The 21,935-nt window shown below is 42.1% G+C and overlaps 2 protein-coding genes across 14 annotated transcripts in view; one reads left to right on the top strand and one right to left on the bottom strand.

The window, feature by feature from the left end:
- Positions 1-9,924: 9,924 nt before the first annotated feature.
- Positions 9,925-21,279, bottom strand: LOC129865336 (uncharacterized). 2 transcript variants are annotated; one of them, XM_055938024.1, is made up of 4 exons: positions 20,928-21,279; positions 14,557-14,609; positions 14,373-14,476; positions 9,925-13,872 (listed from the first exon to the last, which is right to left on the bottom strand). In XM_055938024.1, the coding sequence occupies exons 1-4, from the start codon at positions 20,945-20,947 to the stop codon at positions 10,888-10,890; spliced, it is 3,162 nt and encodes a 1,053-aa protein (XP_055793999.1). In that variant the 5' UTR covers positions 20,948-21,279; the 3' UTR covers positions 9,925-10,887. The 2 variants fall into 2 exon arrangements, with proteins under 2 accessions (XP_055793999.1, XP_055793998.1); XM_055938023.1 differs by lacking the exon at positions 20,928-21,279 and adding an exon at positions 15,216-16,243.
- Positions 19,445-21,935, top strand: part of foxp2 (forkhead box P2) — a 111,435-nt gene continuing 108,944 nt past the window's right edge. For 5 of the 12 annotated variants that reach the window (XM_055938030.1, XM_055938031.1, XM_055938035.1 and 2 more), the window contains exon 1: positions 19,447-19,833. The gene's annotated coding sequence lies outside the window, so the exon portion shown is untranslated. Of the gene's footprint in view, positions 19,834-21,935 lie in introns of all 12 variants that reach the window. The other 7 variants (XM_055938025.1, XM_055938034.1, XM_055938036.1 and 4 more) reach the window with 4 other exon arrangements.

The following is a 21,935-nucleotide window of genomic DNA, read 5'->3' on the forward strand; positions in this document are numbered from 1 at the left end:
GATAAATGTGTGTGCATGTTATGTGTGTGTTGTAGTGTCAGTGTGTGTGAGTGTGTCGAGTCCTGTGAGTGTGCATAGAGAGTGTAAATACAAGGGTCAACTCAGTCCGTTTAGCCATTTTGTTAGCTACTTAGCAGTCTTCTGGCTTGGGGATATAAACTGTTCAGAAGCCTGTTGGTGTCAGACTTGATGCACTGGTACCGCTTGCTGTGCGGATGCATAGAGAACAGTCTATAGCTTGGGTGGCTGGAGTGTTTAACAATTTTCTGGGCCTGTGCGTGTGTGTGTAGACCATTTTAAGTTCTTAGGGATTTGGACCCCAAGGAACTTGAAGCTCTCGACCCGCTCCACTGCAGCTCCGTTGATGTGGATGGGCACGTGTTTCAGCTCCTTGGTCTTACTCACGTCAAGGGGTGGGTTGTTGTCCCAGCACCACACTGTAATGTCATTGACCTCCTTCCTGTAGGCTGTCTCATCGTCGCCGGCGATCAGACACTGTCGTATCGTCAGCAAACTTGATGACGGTGTTGGAGTCGTGCGGTCCCAATGGATCTCTGATGAATCTAGGGCCTGGGTGATTTATGGTGGCTCTGTGGCTGTCACAGTGGACATGATGACAAAAGGACAGGCAGGGTAGCCAGGGCCGTACAGGGGTTTTATGAAGAGTTCAGGCCGGGCCAGGGCAAGTGTCCCGCGGGACATTTCCTCAGGAATGGCTTGTCTCCTTGCATTAGGAGCCCTGGCTAAGCCGTGGCTCACAAAAACAACTCATCATATATTCACTCACTTGCTGGAGCCGCTGCTGCCATCGAGAACCTCGGGGGACCTCGGCTCAAACACTTCCTCTCCTGCCTCCCTCCCTACCACCCTGCTTCCTCGAAGCTCATCCAAAATGCTGCTCACCAACAAACCCACCTCATTTCCCCCTCACACATCCTCCACCTCCTCCCCTCATCCCTCTATTTCCTCTCCTTCTTATACCTTATCGCCGTGACATGAAACAAACACACTTGACACTACTAAGGATGACATAAACAACATTGGATCACTGTGATGCCTGCTGAAGATACATGCAAAGCAACTTGAAGCATCATGATGAGTGCTATACATACATACATACATACATACATACATACATACATACATACATACATACATACATACATACATACATACATACATACACACATACACACATACACACATACACACATACGTACATACGTACATCCACACATACATACATACATACATACATACATACATACATACATACATACATACATACATACATACATACATACATACATACATACAGGCAGGCAGGCTGTCTTCTGGGGTATACCCTGGGCTTTCAGGACATACTGGTCTCATGCGCTTTGTCCGCAAGCATATTTTTAGACAAATCATCTCACACGGTGTTGGCTTAGGCTAATTATCAGTGAAAGTGGTCCCACGCAAACAGTATTAAATGCCAAGTGGCAAAAGCAAAAGCAGAAGCCCTAGCTGTTTCTCTGATGTGCAGCCAAATCCTGTGCAGTGTTGATTCAGAGGGGGACAAAGTGAGACAAGAGAGAGAAAGATAGAGAAAGAGAGAGAGAGAGAGAGAGCGAGAGAAAGAGAGAGAGAAATATGGAGAAAGAAGGAGAAAGATGGAGAAAGATGGTGAAAGAGAGAGAGAGGGATGAAGAAGGGTACTGTAGAGGGAGAGAGGGGGGATATAGTGTGTGTGTGAGAGAGAGAGAGAGAGAGAGAGAGAGAGAGAGTGTGTTGGTCCCCAGTCTGTCAGGAGATCATCGGTCTGCCCAGAGAGCTTGACAAACAAGCCCCTGTCTGTCTGTCTCTTATGCAGCATCGTGTCCTCAAAAGTACTTTATCACTCACATATACCTAACAACACGCCGGATAGTTATATTATAGTTCAAATAGGTCTTTATGTCTTTAAATAAGCCTCATGATTATTTGTGTCAATGATTTCAGTTCACATGAGGTTAGTGTGTTATGCTCATATTACATAATATATATTTGCATTGGGAAGGTTTCTGACACTTTGTGACTTTACCGCTGATTAAAAACTTGTGCTGCAGTGCCATCTGCTGGTGGTAAGGGGGAATTGCACTTTTATTATGGTTGTGGCTTTTGCTTGCATTGTGGTAATTTAGACATATTTTTAATTTTAATTTAACCTTTATTTAACTAGGTAATACCAGGTAATAAAATAAATAATTGTGTGCAGATATCACTAATTGAGATATTTTTTGTATATATATATATATAAATATATATTAAAACTCAGCAAAAAAAGAAACGTCCTCTCACTGTCAACTACGTTTATTTTCAGCAAACTTAACGTGTGTAAATTTTTGTATGAACATAAGACGATTCAACAACTGAGACATAAACTGAACAAGTTCCACAGACATGTGACTAACAGAAACGGAATAATGTGTCCCTGAACAAAGGGGGGGTCAAAATCAAACGTAACAGACAGTATCTGGTGTGGCCACCAGCTGCAATAAGTACAGCAGTGCATCTCCTCCTCATGGACTGCACCAGATTTGCCAGTTCTTGCTGTGAGACCCTCCACCTCCAAATCGATCCCGCTCCAGAGTACAGGCCTCGGTGTAATGCTCATTCCATCGTCGATAAATGCGAATCCAACCATCACCCCTTGTGAGACAAAACCGCGACTAGTCAGTGAAGAGCACTTTTTGCCAGTCCTGTCTCGTCCAGCGACGGTGTGTTTGTGCCCATAGGCGACGTTGTTGCCGGTGATGTCTGGTGAGGACCTGCCTTACAACAGGCCTACAAGCCCTCAGTCCAGCCTCTCTCAGCCTATTGCGGACAATCTGAGTACTGATGGAGGGATTGTGCGTTCCTGGTGTAACTCGGGCAGTTGTTGTTGCCACCCTGTACCTGTCCCACAGGTGTGATGTTCGGATGTACCGATCCTGTGCAGGTGTTGTTACACGTGGCCTGCCACTGCGAGGACGATCAGCTGTCCATCCTGTCTCCCTGTAGCTCTGTCTTAGGTGTCTCACAGTACGGACATTGCCTCCTTGCAGCATGCCTAAGGCACGTTCACGCAGATGAGCAGGGACCCCGGGCATCTTTCTTTTGGTGTTTTTCAGAGTCAGTAGAAAGGCCTTTTAGTGTCCTAAGTTTCCATAACTGTGACCTCAATTGCCTACCGTCTGTGAGCTGTTAGTGTATTAACTAATCACCACTTTATTTTAAGAATGTGAAATGTCAGTAATATAGTAGAGAGAATGATTTATTTAAGCTTTTATTTCTTTCATCACATTCCCAGTGGGTCCCAGTGGGTCAGAAGTTTACATACACTCAATTAGTATTGGTAGCGTTGCCTTTAAATTGTTTAACTTGGGTCAAACGTTTCGGGTAGCCTTCCACATGCTTCCCAAAATAAGTTGGGTGAATTTTGGCTCATTCCTCCTGACAGAGCTGGTGTAACCGTGTCAGGTTTGTAGGCCTCCTTGCTCGCACATGCTTTTTTATTCTGCCCACAAATGTTCTATAGGATTGAGGTCAGGGCTTTGTAATGGCCACTCCAATACCTTGACTTTGTTGTCCTTAAGCCATTTTGCCACAACTTTGGGAGTATGCTTGGGGTCATTGTCCATTTGGAAGACCCATTTGCGACCAAGCTTTAACTTCCTGACTGATGTCTTGAGATGTTGCTTCAATATATCCACATAATGTTCCATCCTCATGAAGCCATCTATTTTGTGAAGTGCACCAGTCCCTCCTGCAGCAAAGCACCCCCACAACATGATGCTGCCACCCCGTGCTTCACGGTTGGGATGGTGTTCTTCGGCTTGCAAGCCTCCCCCTTTTTCCTCCAAACATAACGATGGTCATTATGGCCAAACAGTTCTATTTATGTTTCATCAGACCAAAGGACATTTCTCCAAAAAGTACGATCTTTGTCCCCATGTGCAGTTGCAAACCGTAGTCTGGCTTTTTTATGGCGGTTTTGGAGCAGTGGCTTCTTCCTTGCTGAGCGGCCTTTCAGGTTATGTCGATATATGACTCATTTTACTGTGGATATAGATACTTTTGTACCCGTTTCCTCCAGCATCTTCACAAGCTCCTTTGCTGTTGTTCTGGGATTGATTTGCACTTTTCACACCAAAGTACGTTCATCTCTAGGAGACAGAACGCGTCTCCTTCCTGAGCGGTATGACGGCTGCGTGGTCCCATTGTGTTTATACTTGCATAGTATTGTTTGTACAGATGAACGTGGTACCTTCAGGCATTTGGAAATTGCTCCCAAAGATGAACCAGACTTGTGGAGGTCTGCAATTTTTTTTCTGAGGTTTTGACTGATTTCTTTTGATTTTCCCATGATGTCAAGCAAAGAGGCACTGAGTTTGAAGGTAGGCCTTGAAATACATCCACAGGTACACCTCCAATTGACTCAAATTATGTCAATTAGCCTATCAGAAGCTTCTAAAGCCATGACATAATTTTCGGGAATTTTCCAAGCTGTTTAAAGGCACAGTCAACTTAGTGTATGTAAACTTCTGACCCACTGGAATTGTGATACAGTGAAATTATAAGTTAAATAATCTGTCTGTAAACAATTGTTGAAAAAATATCTGTAACATGCACAAAGTAGATGTCCTAACCGACTTGCCAAAACTATAGTTTTTTAACAAGAAATATGTGTAGTGTTTGAAAAACAAATTTTAATGACTCCAACCTAAGTGTATGTAAACTTCTGACTTCAACTGTATATATATATATATATATATATATATATATATAATTATGCTTGTATACTATAAACTCAAGAAATCCACTTAAAGCTGTGTGAAGTAGGCCTAGTCCTATAAATGGCAAATGGCAAAACCTGACATGATCGATCTAAAAATATCATACAAAACCTTGACTAAGGGAACAACTTAGCAGGAATGGACTACTCAAAACCATGAATTTACTCTAGGATCCTTTTGGGGAAATTCCTCGTGACACAGACATGAGAGCAAGAGAGAGTGAGAGAGCATTTGGGGTCGAGACAAGAAGCCTTTGCCAAATCTTTACAGGAACGTATCCCTGAAAATATCTCTCACATGATGGCAACTACTGTCCAATTATAGGCCAATCTCTTTCACACATGTCCTTTCTAATAGCTGCAGCTGAGGGCGTGTGAGGTGGGATGGTTCTGTAAAAAATGACTCCTTGGATCAACCTAAAAATTAAAATATTCAACTGGTTACAAGTATTAGGTATATTCAATTGAAAAAAATTGAAATATTTTGAAACCAAATATATAATTAAATTCAACAGTTTTATTGGATTTTTACCAAACCTATATTTGAAGATGCAACCTATTTCTTTCAACACTCAACGTACTTTTCCCCTTTGGTTAAACCTAATAAATAACAAATACAAACTCATTTTTTATGTAAATTCAACCCATATTGTTCCAAGTTCACTTTTAATTTGTAATTACCTATCCACGTTTCTTAAATTTGGTTACAAACAATTAAATACATTCCCTGTAGATCAAGAAATGAAGCTGGTTTAATAACTTGAAATAATGTTTCCAAACATAAGACATTTAGTAGCGACAATATTGAAACCAAGCACTGGCTAGCTTAACATAGAAAGTGTATAAGGCTAATTAGTATCACATGCACTTATGAAATGGCCAATATAGTTTAAAATGTGAATGAGGAAGGCAATAGACCACAATCACGCTCATGGGTGGGTAAAAATAACAAACTGAAAGCCACGCCCCATTAAGCCACGTCCCCAACACTTCTGATAGGCTGCCGTCACTACATTGCCCCCACCACTATCCAATGCACAAAGGGTGTTGAAAGCAATATAGAAGCTTTCATTCAATATAAAAAATCACCTTGATGTTTCGAATTTATTTGATTTCAGACAAATTTTATAGAATAGGTTGAATGAAGCAAACCGTACTTTTCAATCATTCTAACATTAAAAACACTTCAGATTAACAACAGCATCGACCCAGATTTTACACTATATTACACTATACAACCTAGTCATTATATCTATCATATGATTTGGGTCAAAGCCAACAACCTTTGGTCAAAGACAATTTTTCTTCCTATGGTGGCTCATCTTTTGGTGGCTCATCTTTTGGTGTCTCTGTTTGTGGCCAAAATGGCATCCAGCGTGGGTCAAGGTAATCAAACATGCATTTGGACTATGACCTCTGCAGAGCCATCAAACAAGCAAAAGGACAATATAGGAACAAGGTGGAATCGTATTACACAGGCTCCGACGCCCGACGCCCGTCGCATGTGGCAGGGGCTCTAGTCCATTCCGGATTACAAAGGAAGACCCAGCCATGATCTACCCAACGATGCCTCTCTACCAAACGAACTGAATGCATTTTATGCACGCTTCGATAATAAGAACACAGAGCCGCGCACGGGAGCCCCCGCTGACCCATGGGACTGGGTGATCTCGCTCTCCGAGGACGACGTGAACCTTAATCAGGTCAACACTCGTAAGGCCGCGGGGTCGGACGGTATTCCTGGGCACGTTCTCAGAGCATACGCACAACAGCTGGCAGGCATATTCATGGTCATTTTCAACCTCTCCTTGACCCAGTCTGTAATCCCCACATGTCTCAAACTGACCACCATCATTCCTGTTCCCAAGAACTCTTAGGCTACCTGCCACAATGACTACCGCCCTGTAGCACTCACATCTGTAATCATGAAGTGTTTTGAAAGGCTGGTTATGGCACACATCAACTCCATCATTCCAGACACTCTAGACTCACAATTTGCACACCGCTCAACAGATCCATAGACGATGCAATCTCAATTGCACTCCACACTGCCCTCACTCACCTAGATAAGAGGAATACCTATGTGCGAACGCTGTTCATTGACTACAGCTCAGCGTCTCTGGGGCCCCAGGTGGTGATGGTAGGCAACGTTACCTCTGCCACGCTGACCCTCAACTCGGGAGCCCCACAGAGGTGTGTGCTTAGTCCCCTCCTGTACTCCCTGTTCACCCACATCTACATGGCCACACACGACTCCAAAACCATCATCAAGTTGTCTTACGACATGACGGTGGTGGGCCTGATCACCGGTGACCACGAGACAGCCTACAGGAAGGAGGTCAGTGACCTACAATTTGGTGCCAAGACAACAACCTCTCCCTCAACTTCAGTAACTTTTTAACTCTGCAGAAAAATCACAGCACCTCCAACCTCAAACTACTTCCCACGGCTATGGTTGTAGCCTAGTGAGCTAAAAATGTATAAACTGTAACAAATGCTGATAAACGCTAAAACATAAACCATACAGATGTATAGACAAACTTGTAAATACAAGTAGGCCTAGTGATGCTGCACAGTAGGCCCTATCAGTAACACAGACAGATAAATAAGAAATGGACAGGTCATACTTAGGAACAAATGGTTTTTGAAAGAGAATTCAAACATTTGTAGCCTAAACTAGATGCGCAAGCAATACGTGTCACATATCAAATTAATCATTGAGTTAATAAAGGAAACATGATCTCTTTTTTGATTTCTTGAGTAAGGCAGCTCCAAAATGCAGGTATTTCATCCTAGCTCAGTGCTTTCTGTGGTGGAGGGGCAGCCAGCAGAAAATACGGAGCTTAAGGGTTAGTAATGTTCTCAAGTTGCGTCGTGATTGGCTCAGTGTTCTGTCACTCATGGGGACACTACGTCACCTCAAAATCTACGGGTAGAGCTCGGAAATTCAAGCCCCTTGGGTGCTGCCATAGACTTACATTAGAAGTGCCCATCCAAGAAGCCTCGAGGTCATTGGCCACAGATAAAAAATATGTCAAATCACGCTATATCTACCGTAGCTTTGATTGGACTGATCATGTTAACATCATACATTCAAAATCTTAGCTAGCAAGCTAGATAAAAGCAGTCATCCTCAAGTCGACAATCTACTGGCAAATCCTTTTCAATCCTTGTCATATGAAGAGAAATTATAGATAAAGCATATCGGTGCTCATCGGCCATTGGACATAAACATCACACAACAAGTTGGAAATCGTAAATTCAACAATGAGTGCTGAGGCGCGACTGCAGCCTCGGGATCGATCCCAGGCTGTGTCACAGCCGGCTGTGATCAGGAAACGTATGGGACGGCGCACCAATGGCCAAGCATCGTCAGGGTTAGGGGAGGGTTTGGCCAGCCGGGAGTCTCATCGTGCTATAACGACTCCTTGTGGCGGGCCGGGCGCCTGCAGGCCGACTTCGGTCGTCAGTTTGATTGTGTTTCCTCCGACACTTTGGTGCGGCTGGCTTCCGGGTTAGAGTGTAGTCAGCTGTGTGTGTAGAGTGTAGTCAGCTATGTGTGTAGAGTGTAATTAGCTGTGTGTGTAGAGTGCAGTCAGCTGTGCTGTAGTCACCTATGCTCTGGTCAGCTGTGCTGTGTGAACCCCTTGCAGCCAGTGCCACTGTGTTTTCCAGATTCTGAATCTGTCCTCCTTGTTCTCCTGTAGGCAGAACCAGGCTGGGTTGGACTAGCAGGGGCTCGGGCAACTCTGTGATTCCTCCAAGCAGTTTCCTGACGAGCAGCTCCAACTATGCCAGCCCTGGACTCGGATCGACGCCAGCCCACCAAAGGTCAGCAGTCACAATGCAGCAGACTGGATCAAGTGACTGTCCTTACTGCAGTATCAGTCAAACCACTGCTTTATCTAACACTCAAAGGTGAGTACGTGCCCACGCACTAATGCATACACACACACACACACACACACACAAACACACACACACTATCTTTCACACTCTCTCCCTCTCTTTCTATTTCTCTCTCTCTCTTGCTCTCTCACACACACACACCTACATTCACGTAGTTGCACATAGAATACTTCCTTCTGAACTCTGAAGGATGTCAGTGTGATTTATCAGTTCATTAAACGAGGGCACGAAGGTGGATGACGGGAATGCTGAGTCAACAATAGGCATACCTAATTGTATGTGCATGACCTGCATGCATTTTAAAAAGCGACTGAACACACCGATTACGCATGTGACCGAATCTGACATTTCGGAATTCGGAATTGGAATCTTGCATGTGACAAGATTCCAGTCTTTGGGATGTGGTTCCATATGGCAGTTACTGATGTTTGTCCCCCATGAGACACCATAGGAACAAAGCCAGAATTACTTCCTCAAAATAGTCAGAATGAATCTAAGATATTAAAAAAAGTGTAATACAATTTTTAGGTTTTTGAAGAGGAGGATTTATTCACACAATCTTACGTCTGGCTAAGGTGTTTGGTGCAGTATTTCTCAAGTGAAAAAATGTGTGACGTATTGTCTTACGGAAACTTAAGTAAACAAAGTCAGATCAGTTTCTTTGCCCAGGTGTTGCTGACGCCTGCCAGATCTTCCAACGCCTTGATAGGTATAGTTACGTAACAGATAACCACATCATAATGTATTTTATAGCAATCTGTCAGTCGATGACACAGTTGATGACGTGGCACGCAACCATTGGTTGATGCATGCAATGTCTGAGCAGGGGATTGCGGCCACTGTCTGCAGTACGATTGGTTAAAGCGCAATCGCCGCAGCTGTGTATCCCGTGTTAGTGGGCAAGTGAGCATTATTCGAAATCAAAACCCAACCCTCAAGCAAGTCATGATGAACCCACTTACAGTACATCACCTGCCAACTCTCCTGTGATGTAGCACTACCGGCCCTCTGTGATTCGTCTGAGGACAGCAAGCACTTGGGTAACGGAAGACATATCACGTCCACCACTTTACAAGAAGCTATTGCATTGTACTTTCTGTTTCTTCATATCATGATTAATAATACGTTTTTTGTGAAACTTTAGTGGAGTTTCTGAAAACGTTTGCATTGTCTAACGGAAGGAGGCAAAAAATATCCCAGAAAAATGTAGTCTGTCAAAGTTAAATACAGGACTTTTAATGGAAAGACAAAGCCACAGAAATCACACAACTTATATCATCATGATCATCATCATCATCTCCAATCCTTACAATGATTAAATGATGAAAAAGTGCAATCCATTTGACCTTACTGTCTGTAGGCTGCAAGTCTGAGAAAGATAGGTCAAATAGGGGCAAGTAAGTGATCTCGCAGGATCACAGAGACATTGTAATATATGTCTGCCTAAAGTATGCTCCAGCCCAGTCAACTGCTGCTCACGTGGATGTGCGACTTATACATTTCAAGTTCACTACAGAGGAGCGGTATGATGACAATCCACATCAGCTCGTCTAAATGAAAACATTTGAACTACTGTGCAGCAATGACTATGCAAGGCACTCTTAAGTCAGCTTCTAGAGCTGAGGAAAATCTGGAAAGATTTTTCTTGAAGCTCGTACGTTATCTTTGTTGAGAAGAAAAAATATAAATTTAAAAAAAAAAAGAAAGGAACTTCACTTTCAAATCTCTAATGCCCCACTCGGTTTAGCTAACCCTTTTTTGTCCTCTATTGGAATAATGGATTTCATTCCCCTTTAATACTTTGGTACATTTTCACTTTTGATATTGGGCCCATAAAACACGCCAACAAACTCAAACAAATCATGGTAACTCTTTATATTGAGTTGCTCTCATACCTCTGTAGTAACACTGCCATTACGCTGGTAACAACATTGTATTAACAACTGCATTATAATTACAATAGCTAATACTGAAGTACTATGTACAGTAACAACAATGTTGCTACAGTGGAAATTACAGTGTTACTACACAGGTATAAGAGCAGCTTCATGTAACGTGTTACCCAAATCATACACACACATGCGCACGTGCACAATATATATATTTTTTTACACACAAACCCTTTACCTCTCTCCATCTATTCTGTCAGACCCTGTCACGCGTTGCCTATCTTCCACACAGCATCACCAATACAGTGAAAACAAGTAGAGACCAAAGCACACTGGGAAATTATACACAAGAGTGGTAAAGACAAACACTGCTACCAAAAGGGCATAGACCAACGCTCGGGTTACGCTACTGAGAGAGAAGAACACCCTCAACCATTCCAAGACGCTGCTGGCAGCATCCTCCACTTTCTCTGAGGGAGGAGGGCTCGTACGGCTGCTGAGGGTCTCCTGACCCCCCCCTAATGACGATGGGTTTTGGGTTGACCCCTGACTGACCCCTGACTCACTCCCTTCGCTGCTCACTGTGTTAAATCTTGTGCTTAGAGACGATGAATGAGAGAAGACAGTTGTACCTCTGTTTGAAAGAGGTGCATCTCCCATAGAGGGCTCTGCATTGCTACTGGGTGTAGTTTGGCTAAAGCCTCGTCTCGGTTTAAAGGTCAAACCGGGAGCTGTACGTGCCTTCGTGAGAGAATCTACCTCAGAGTCTATGTCTGTCACCACTTTCTGAGTGAGACGTTTTGTCTGATGGATCGGCACATTTTGAACGCCTTCAGGCACATCTGACAGTTTCTCCTCGTTCTCATTGTCTTGTTCGGCTAAAGGACTATTCTCAACCGACTGCAAATATAACACCTCTTCTAACGTTTCCTCATTCAAACCTTTCTGTTCTCCGAAATATTCATCTCCACCTAACTCTACCTCTTTTTGAAACGATTCTTTATCATCCTTCATAATAAGTTCTTTTGACCCTTCTGACAACTTTCCATTTTCATCTCGTCTTGGCCATTCAACGTTTTCCATTGTCACCTCATGCTCTTCTTCCTTTTCTGTTGACACGTCCTCACTCTCATTTCGGGTGTTTGCTGTATCGTCCGTTAAGTCCTCCACTTCCTCCTTTACTGGAGTTTCGAAACTTATTTCTTCACGTATCTGTTCTGTGTCTCTCTGTCTGGACATTTCGGGCATGACATTCCCTGTCGTTTCCACTTCTCCCGTGGTCTTTTCCCTGAATACTTCAGGCTCTGTTAGGTTGTGTGTTGATGATTCTTCATCCATATCAGTGTCTCTGTATAGCTCCTCTTCATTTAGGCTCTGATAGATATCTTCTTCTTGCATTTTATTGGACCAGAATCCCTCTTCGTGTGTTTGGTTGGATCTGAATTCTTCAACCTCTTCTAGGTTGTCTCGGTCTCTCTGTTCTTCATCAAACTGACTCAGTCTGAATTCCTCTAATTCGTTTGATCTGAATTCTTCATTGGGTGTTTGGTTCGGTCTGAACTTTTCGGCAAATGTCCAGTTCTCTCTGTCTAGCTCTTCCTCCTCATGATTCAAGCGCAATTCTTTGTCTGTGTCGCTCCGTCTGTCATCTTCTTCGCCTTGATGGCTTGGGGAGAAATCCTCTTCCATCTCAATTTTGTTCGGTCTTAATTCCTCTACCTCAGTTTGGTTCCAGCTGAATTCATCATCGAATGTTTGGTTCAGTCTAGATTCCTCTTCATTTCTTTGATTTGATCTGAATTTCTCTGCCTCTGATTGAATCGGTTTTGATTCATCTTCCACTGTATTAAATGGTCTGATTCCAACTTCGTCTGATTCGTTTGGACTGAGTTCCTCTTTGTGTGTTTGTTTCAGGCTTGATTCTTCTTTTTCTATTTGATTGAGCCTGGATTCCTCTTCATATGTTCGACTCGGCCTGAATTCTTCAAACTCTGTTAGGTTCAGTTCTAAATACATTTTCTCTCTTCGGTTAATTCTGAATTCATCTTCCGCTGCTTGACTCTGTTTATGCAAAACTTCTTCTGTGAGGTCTTCTGTGAATTCTTTTTCCTCTGGTTGGTTCGGCCTGAATAGCTCATCCTCTTTGTAAGCCTGTGTAAATCCCTCCTCCACTCCATAGCTCTGTGTGTTTGTTTTATCCTCCGCCCTCTCTCCGACTGTCTCCCTAAATGTCACAGTATCATCAGCTGCTTTGTGCACGTTGCCTTTAACCTCTGCTTCCACATCGGAAGAAAGCGTCTTGTCTTGCCTTTCTCCCTGCCAGATTCTATCTACTGCATTGGCATTCGGAGATTCCACCATTGCTGTCATATCTGTTGTCTCGGTCTCCCCAGAGCTTGTTACCGGCTCTGCTTTATATGGTGTGAAAGGCTCCTCTTCTCTTCTTCTCCCCCCCTCCACATGCTTGTAACACTGAGCCGTGCTGTCAACAGAGCCCCCGACCACCCTTGCAGCACCCGAGGGAATGGGTTCCTGTAGAGTGTCTGTTACAGGGATGGCCTCTGACCTTTGGGAAGGATCATAAACCAACGCTTTGTCGTCTCTGGAGACGGTGACACCCGAGCTTGACAGTGGCTCCTTGGCAATGACCACAGGCATCACATGATTGTGAGCCCCCAACGGCAGTTCATCTACCGTGCAGTGTGTGTACCTTCGTGTATTTGAGTCCAAGTCATCCTCCTGTTGGTTCTCGACTTTTGAGGATGTCTCAAAATCCTCCGTTTCAATTGACGGGCAAACTGAAGTTGCTGTCTGTAGCCATTCAGACTCTGGCACACTGGGGGTATCTTTGGAGTCTGTGCCATTGAGAAAGGCTTCCCACAGATCACAAACAGAGGGTTGTTCTCCCAGATTGTCCTCGGACTTGTCTGATGTGAGCTGAGCTGTGGTCCTCGTTCTAATCCAGATGTCATCCTCATCTGGAGTCCCCGCCCGCACTTTCTCTTTGCCCCAGTCCAGGGATAGTAGGGGTATCTGGTGGTATGTCATTATTTGAGGGGTATCATTGGTTTGTTTCTTCTGGCGTAATCGTAGGAGACTGGAGGCGCTGTCCCTTAGAGGTTTGATGCTGATGTCAGGCAGTGAAGGTGGTTTCTCCAGTCCATTATGTGGTAGCCCATTGGAAATGTGTTCCCGTCTTGCTGCCTGCTCTCGCTGGGAAAAGCATTCCTGCACTCGTGCTGAACGGGCCGCCCTTCGTCTGCTCCTCTGACTATCCCCCTGTCAGTCAACAAAAGAAGGAAAAGGGCATATTTAGGTTTGGACTTAATTAGTTGCCTACGTTAAAATGTGTTTTAACATCTGATCTAACAAGGACTAATATAAAACATATTTTAACTTATTGCAATAAATCAAATATGTAACTTTTGTAGAATATTGCATTGAGATTGGAACTTAGGGTGCAATACCATTTTTTTGCATGACTGCAATAAAAGAAGGTATGGTATGCTCTGAAGTATCATGTAAAATGCCTCACAGCCTCCTCGCGTACAGTAGGTTACACCGACTCACGCGTAACTAGCTGAAGTACAGACATACCTTACTGCAGAAAGAGCATGGTTGGTAATAATGGTCAAACATGTATTAACTATATGTATTTTCTGGTGAGAAATGTGTTAAATATTGTTTTCTGTCAAATGTGTATGAGAAAGTAGCATAGCACCCCACCCAGGACATATCAAAATGTGTGTCAGCCCTTTAGTACAAATTATTGACCTCACCAAATGTTTGTGATGGTAATCCTCATGATGCAAATTAGAGAGCAGATGCTCTGCGTTGTCCACGGTTTTCCTGCCAGCCCCCTCTGCTCTATGTGTAGCTGAATCTGGAAAATAAATGTCTCAAAGACTCAGATCCACAAGCATGGTGTTCAGAATTCACAGACATAATATGAGCGATACACACCTGGAGAGTCTGTAGTGGTCTCCAAAGAGTTCTCCTCAGCGCTGTACATCTTACTGTCAACACAGAGGAGAGATCAAATTACATGAAGTGTTATGGGGCAAAAAAGGGAATAGTGTTCGTCAAGAATCAAAACACAGAGGTAGTTAAGCTTTTGGTCCTAAAGTTTAAAAAATAAAAAATAAAAGGAAACGTGTTTTTTTCCCCCAGTCAATATCAGACGTAATGGAAAGATGGAGTGACAGTAGATCCCCGACACTGGATCGCATGGGGAGCTATTTGATACAGTAGCCTAGCACAATGGAAATCTCTGATAAAGCTAACTCCAACAATCTAACAATCATGCACAGGTGATCCATCTAGAATTATGGAGAAGACATTTTATTTATTTATATATATATATATATATATATATATATATATATATATATATATATATATATATATAAATATGTCACACTAATAATCAAATATTTTCCTATTTCACTAAGAGATAATAATATGCTTTAAGGCTATTACTCAATTTGCTGGCAGAACTACTATTTGTTTGTAATCTATGCTATAGTGATTAATACTTAGTTCTTTAATACTTCAGTGATAGTGTGTTTCTACCGTTTACTGTCAGCAGCGGGAACAAGAATAGGACCTGGATGACTCCTCACCTGTTGACTTTCAGACAGCTTCTCTTCTCTCTCCAGTTATTTACTTCCTCTAGCTGAGGCTCCATCGCTATCAGGTCTCTGCCTCCCTTTTTATGGCAAAACAGCACATAGTTCATGTCACTGTTGTTTGCCCAAAAAGTTCCCACCGATGTCTCGTATCTGAGGCAGAACTCCACTTTGGTGCCCTCCATCTCAAAGGGAGGCACGAGGGTAAGCCTGAACGCAAACCTGTCCGTTGTTCCATCGCTGGAGCCCGGGACGTACTCAGCCAGCAGGTCAAAGTTGGTCTTCCAGCTATCCAGAGTGATCCGGATATAAAGGGATTTATTGTAGCACAGGTTCACCACCCTGATAATACCCCTGAGTGAGGTGGTACCAGGAAGTAACTCAATGCTCTCCAGCTCCAGCTTCTGATCCTGGAGTCTCTGTTCGAGTTCCTCTGGAGACGAGGGCACGGTAAACAAAGATGACAGGAAATACTCGTCCGGTTCTTTAACTTTGACCTCGGGCTCTGGGGGGTCAGCGACCTCTGCCCCCGTCAGGTCTGTACTGTCAAACTCTTTGACGTACACCAGATCTAGACCGAAGGCGTCAGCAAAGGACACCTTCCTACAGATGACGGCCGGGGGCTCGGGCTCCGAACCATCTGACTCGTCCGACTCGTCCATGGCGCTTTTCTGTGGGAGGAGGCTTCCTCCCTCCTCTTCCTCCCTCACTCCCCCCTCTTTAATATCCCTGCTGCCCCAGGTTATGGTGTCTGGAGTCTCCATGAAGTTTGAGGGCCCGAGAGGCCTTGGATCGTCTGCAGACAACAGTGGGCTGGCTGTCTGTCTACATTGGGAAGGGAGGACAGAACCAGAGCACTGTGACGACACTCGAGAGGACGTGACTTGACATATGGGGTCCAGTTACAGCTGAATATTGTGGTGTAAGCCAGGCCTATTAATAGGTCTCATATAATATGCTAGTCTGGCCCCTGCAGTCATCTGTCACAACATAACGTCTCTGATATCTGTTGCAATAAAGAAATATACCAGTAATAACAAAAAATATATAACAAATTTAAGACAGAGGCAAAAATGTATATTGAACTCATCTGTGCAGATATATTAAATGACAGAATAAGATGAATTTGCTTTCAATTACCGATGGTGGAAGGTGTTTATGGTTCCTCAGACCGCAAATGTTGCGTGCAGGTCACTTGCAAGTGTCGATAAAGTCCTCCAGTCATGGATCAAAAGTGGAGCCAGGGCCAAGTCTCAATCCTCAACAATGGATTCCTCATCTGTCCTATACCCTCTTGCCATCATATTACTATAATTCCCCAAGTCTCAGGTTAGTGAGGACAAGAAGATAGCTTTTGTATCATACCACCACCCATCCCCCAAGCAAATTCAGGCCTCTCGAGTGGCGCAGTGGTCTAGGGCACTGCATCGCAGTGCTAACTGCGCCACCAGAGTCTCTGGGTTTGCGCCCAGGCTCTGTCGCAGCCGGCCGCGACTGGGAGGTCCGTGGGGCGACGCATAATTGGGCTAGCGTCGTCCGGGTTAGGGAGGGTTTGGCCAGTAGGGATATCCTTGTCTCATCGCGCTCCAGCGACTCCTGTGGCGGGCCGGGCGCAGTGCGCGCTAACCAAGGGGGCCAGGTGCACGGTGTTTCCTCCGACACATTGGTGCGGCTGGCTTCCGGGTTGGAGGCGTGCTGTGTTAAGAAGCAGTGCGGCTTGGTTGGGTTGTGCTTCGGAGGACGCATGGCTTTCGACCTTCGTCTCTCCCGAGCCCGTACGGGAGTTGTAGCGATGAGACAAGATAGTAATTACTAGAGATTGGATACCACGAAAATTGGGGAGAAAAGGGGATAAAATAAAATAAATAAAAATAAAAGCAAATTCAGGGTAAATTATTGTACAGTAGCCAAGCTCTCCCTGGCTCTCAAACAATCACCTCTCTGATTTTGACGTAAGAGTAACATCTACTTTGTAAAATGACATTTTCATTCCTTGAATCTGGTCAGATAGGAGATGTAAGAATACCTGTAAATCTAACACACCCCTTTCAACAGGCTGTAGGCCTAGTTATACAATACAGCCCAGGTGTGTAGACCGGTTTCACTCTCAATGGATTCTTTGTGCAAGGTTGTTACTGGGGCTAGATGGATTTTTTTAGTCTTGAATTTGCAGGTTTTGTTTTCAACATGACAACAAAACAGTGCATTGTTATTTCTACATAAAATGTCATGAAACTGACATGAGTATGATATTTACTGTACTGAATAATCAGATCAGTAGATGGCAGTGTATGACCAAAGCGGATTTCATCCATGCCCAAGTACTTTGATACGGCATGAGGTCATCTATTCAGCACACCATGTTTGACCTCAACATATATTACTTTTTATCGCTGATATGCATTTCAACATCATCAAATGCATTAGGTTAGGTAAAGTCAATAATAGCTAGATAAACAACACACATTTATAAACCTATTATAAGACATGCAGTACATACCTGTGACCCGTGTGAATAGAATACACTAAATTACCAGTAGGTGGCAGCAAAGCACCATTTTCCACACATACATTTATACGGTTTTTTTTTATACTTCATGACATCCAAAATGATCTTTCCTCCTATTTATAGAAATTATGATGGGATGATCATTCTCACTTAGAATCTTCAAAAATGTCATGGAATTGGATCTTTTACGAAAAATATATTGTATTTTAAACACTTTAAAGATTTTAATCGTAATCGTTGATGCCGTTTATAAAATCTATATGAATTTATTTCATTTTGAATGTACACTATTCCCTTTTATATATGTATCATATCTGCACATGCAGATTAACTGGTGTGAATTGCAAGTTTGAAATTGTTTACAAGTTTGACAATGATATGTAATATTTGTTTTTAAAGTAAGAGTATTGTTCATTTGCTGTGCATAACAAAACGGAACAATAAAATACTAAAAGCATAACCCTAACATTTAAACAAAGCAGAGGTTTGAACGTCACATTGAAATTAATGTACCTTTTTTTTACACATAAAAACGGATGCAAATAATTTCAATCAAGCTTTTAATCAATACAAATTTGTTTCAGTTTCATTACGCCGACTTTATCATTTAAAATATATATACGTGCATTAAGGAAAATGTGTTTTTCCTGTATAGGTAAAACAAACAATTTTCACCCAATATTTTATCTATAGGAAGAGTAAATAAACGTAACATACAACAGGTCAGACCTTGCACGTCAATCTCTCCGGTCCACACCGGTCAATGTAGGTTCATTGCAGTGAGGAGCAGACAATGCGTTATAGCAAATAGCTTTAACATATATAAAGATTTAAAACATTAAGATATTTCTTAATATATTGATGTCTAGCACTGGTCCAATTTTAAATGTTTACAGACAAGACTGATCAAACTGCAATGGCACAAAGATGACTATTAAGTATATTGATCACACATCAATAGATCAAACGATCAAACGTCATCACCATTTACATTCCAACGTTAGCCGTATGTATAGCTTATTCTGATGAGTTTGCGTGTTTATCTAATCTCATCATGAATCATAGCCTATTTTAACATATTTATTCTGCACATGAAAATATAGTAAACAGTGGGCCTATATAAATTCTCTTTTCAAATAAGTTAAATGAACAAAAATATTATAACAAACCGTTAGGCTACATATTTTTGCTAATGCATTTTCTTTGCGCTGACATTACCAATATACACCCTTATTTGGGACTGATTAGTTAGTAAATGTGCACTAAACGTTTTAGTAATTGCTGTTTTGGTGTCTACATCATTTATTTCCATGGTGTGCACATACCTTCCAAATAAATCCGTGTTGATGCTCACATTGATTCATATCTGTTTAAGATCAGTAGGTTAGTCTACAAGTAACAATGTATATGTTTATTATAGAATAGATTACACCTCATTAGGATATTTAAAGATTTCATTTTTCAAACTATTGTCTTTCTCCTGTGGCCGTGTATAGATCTCGGGGCTGGCTTCATCTGGAACAAGATTTACATGGAAATGGCACTGTTTGCTTATCGTTGACTTCCAAAAAGGAACATATATATATATATATTAATATATATATAACTTGCAAATAGTTTTTTGTTTACATAGCAGGTGGACATGACGTCACATGGGACCGTAGCACTCCGAAAAATAACAAGATTTAACTCCGGGTAAGTGCCTCCCCTGGGGCTGCATTCTAATAAGCTAGTCCAAAATAGTTCGTGGAATACATCTTGATGTATTGAATCGCATTGCAAAAACAAGCTACTTCTTCGCATCACGCGTCATGCGAGAGCATTCAAACAGGACTCAGTGTACTGCTTTTTCTGTTACATTAGTAATAACAGCAGCATTGACTGAAGACAGCAGGAGCGCAAGACAACGCTTGTATCTCTGAGTGCAGCGCCAACGGAGGAATATTTGAGCTTTTATTTACTCTACGGCTTGTTGTTCATTTTTTTTTCTGCTTTATGGTTACTTGTACAGTCACGTGTGAAGATTTCTTGAAGCTGAACGTACACCGACTTCTTCTCACCTGGAGGCTCTTGTTTTCCATTAGGAAATAACGCTGCGTTTTGGTAAGTTTGAACCAACGTGTTTATTTCTTTCCACCCTCTTGAGTTTCACTGATTCTCTTTATCGATTATTGCTGTCTACTAACTGAAATTATGATGCCAGAGTTTGTGCGGATGATTGTGAACAACTTCAAATCATCCCAACAACTATATATTGCATATGTATATATGTATATTACATATTTCATGTTTGTTTCTTGTCGTGTACGTCACACAATAGTCGACTGTGCTTTTTCGTTGCCAATGACCCTCATGCAACACTGTCCGGCGTGTGCAGCCAATAGGGAGGATAGAACTCTTCTATAGATGACCACTGACTCGCTGAAGCCGATATTCAACAATGTATCCTACGCATCTTTCATTTCAGTATATCAGAGATGGAACTACGTATTGCCATTAGCACTAAATACAATAAAACATAATGATTTTTTTGTTGTTGCGTAGGTTGAAAAGTCAGATAGATTAGTTGTAGGCAACCAGTTGAAAGTAGCCTACCAATTCAGAGATGCATTAACTTATTCTGATGTTTTTGATCTACTCATAAAATATCCTATAGGTTAGGCGAATTAATTCAAAAATATATGTAATATTCAAAGTCACATTCATTCACTGGAATGGAATCTCAAAGTATTCTCATTTAAATGTAACAATGAAGGTTTGAAATGCAGATACATTTATTTTTGCCCATTGTTCCAATTATAATTTGGAAAGTACAGCATTCACCACTATCATATTAATATGCAATTATTGGGAAAGTATTTTCTCTAAAACTCAAAGTTGAGCTATTATAACTGATTCATTGATAATAATGTATTGCAATCTAGTTTACTATCTGTGGTAATGAGAATTTTTTTGTAGTGTCGTTATCAGTTGTGCCACAATTCTTACTATTATCATCACCTATGCCTAATACTACTATAGTACTACTACAGTAACTTACTTCACTACATTACTATTATCCAATGTCCCTTTTACACTACAGTTACTACATTACTACTGTTGCTGCTCAGACTTCCAATGCTTCAAATGAAAGCAAACGTATAATAGTATAACTAGTTGTTGATGGGGATGATGAAGATCAATGGTTAACACCTTACCGTTTACATTCTTGCTCCATTCCTAGCTACAGCATATTCCATATCTTCATAGTCCAGGTATAAAATGAGAGACCAGTTTCAGCATTATCCTCATAGTTCTTAATGAGCATGATGGACTTGTAGTTTGGATGATGGGTTTCTACACATTGGTTATGGGCCTCCCTAAAAAACACTCTAAAGTAACCCACTACTTTAGTTAGCACTGCACCTAAATCGATAGCCTAGGTGTAGCTTTTTTTCTTATAGAAACGCTAACAAGGTTCCCTCAGTGCTGCACCCCTACGCATGCCCTTGGATCAGTTTTCACCCCTGGTGGCTTAACAGGACTGGACCCTTTTTGTTCAAGCCGTGGGTGCACAGGTGTTCCCCAGCCTGAAATGCAGGTGTGCTCCACTGTTTCATCACTCAACACTTTTGCCCTTCCAACGCCTGTTGTGAAATATTTTAGGACCATACCCTATCAGCCCCTTGTTTGGAACCTCTGTAATCATTGCATGGTAGGAACTATATCAGTCTGTAGCTATAGAGGCCCTGTTTCAGTGCTTTTTAGTTTGTTGTTGAAGTTTACTTTTGGGAAAGTAACCTAATATTTCACTCTGCTGTCTGCGTCAAGGCTATATGGTTGAATGTGGACAAATGGTATCTGACCAGCATTAGTAGCGTGGTGCACTTATTATTGTGCCACTCTGCATCCATTTTCTGATTGCTGCATTTATCATTTTGTGGTTTGCTGCTACATTATGGTAATATGAAAATGAATGTCCTCCCAAGGATGAATGAGTATACGTTTATCATACCTTTTAATCATTTATCAAAATTGAAGCTGCCATATATAACTTTTTTGGGCAAACTGACATAAATCACATAGAAATGTGAGTTATAGATCTGTCATTCTCATTGAAATCAAGTCTAAAAAGCGGTAGATCTGTTCTATGTGCACTAGTTCTATGCTTCCGTTCTTAAATTTCGTGTTTGCATCTTTTACTTTCGGTTTTGTACACCAACTTC

This window comes from Salvelinus fontinalis, chromosome 11 (assembly GCF_029448725.1).
Source record: "Salvelinus fontinalis isolate EN_2023a chromosome 11, ASM2944872v1, whole genome shotgun sequence".
Lineage (NCBI taxonomy): Eukaryota > Metazoa > Chordata > Actinopteri > Salmoniformes > Salmonidae > Salvelinus > Salvelinus fontinalis.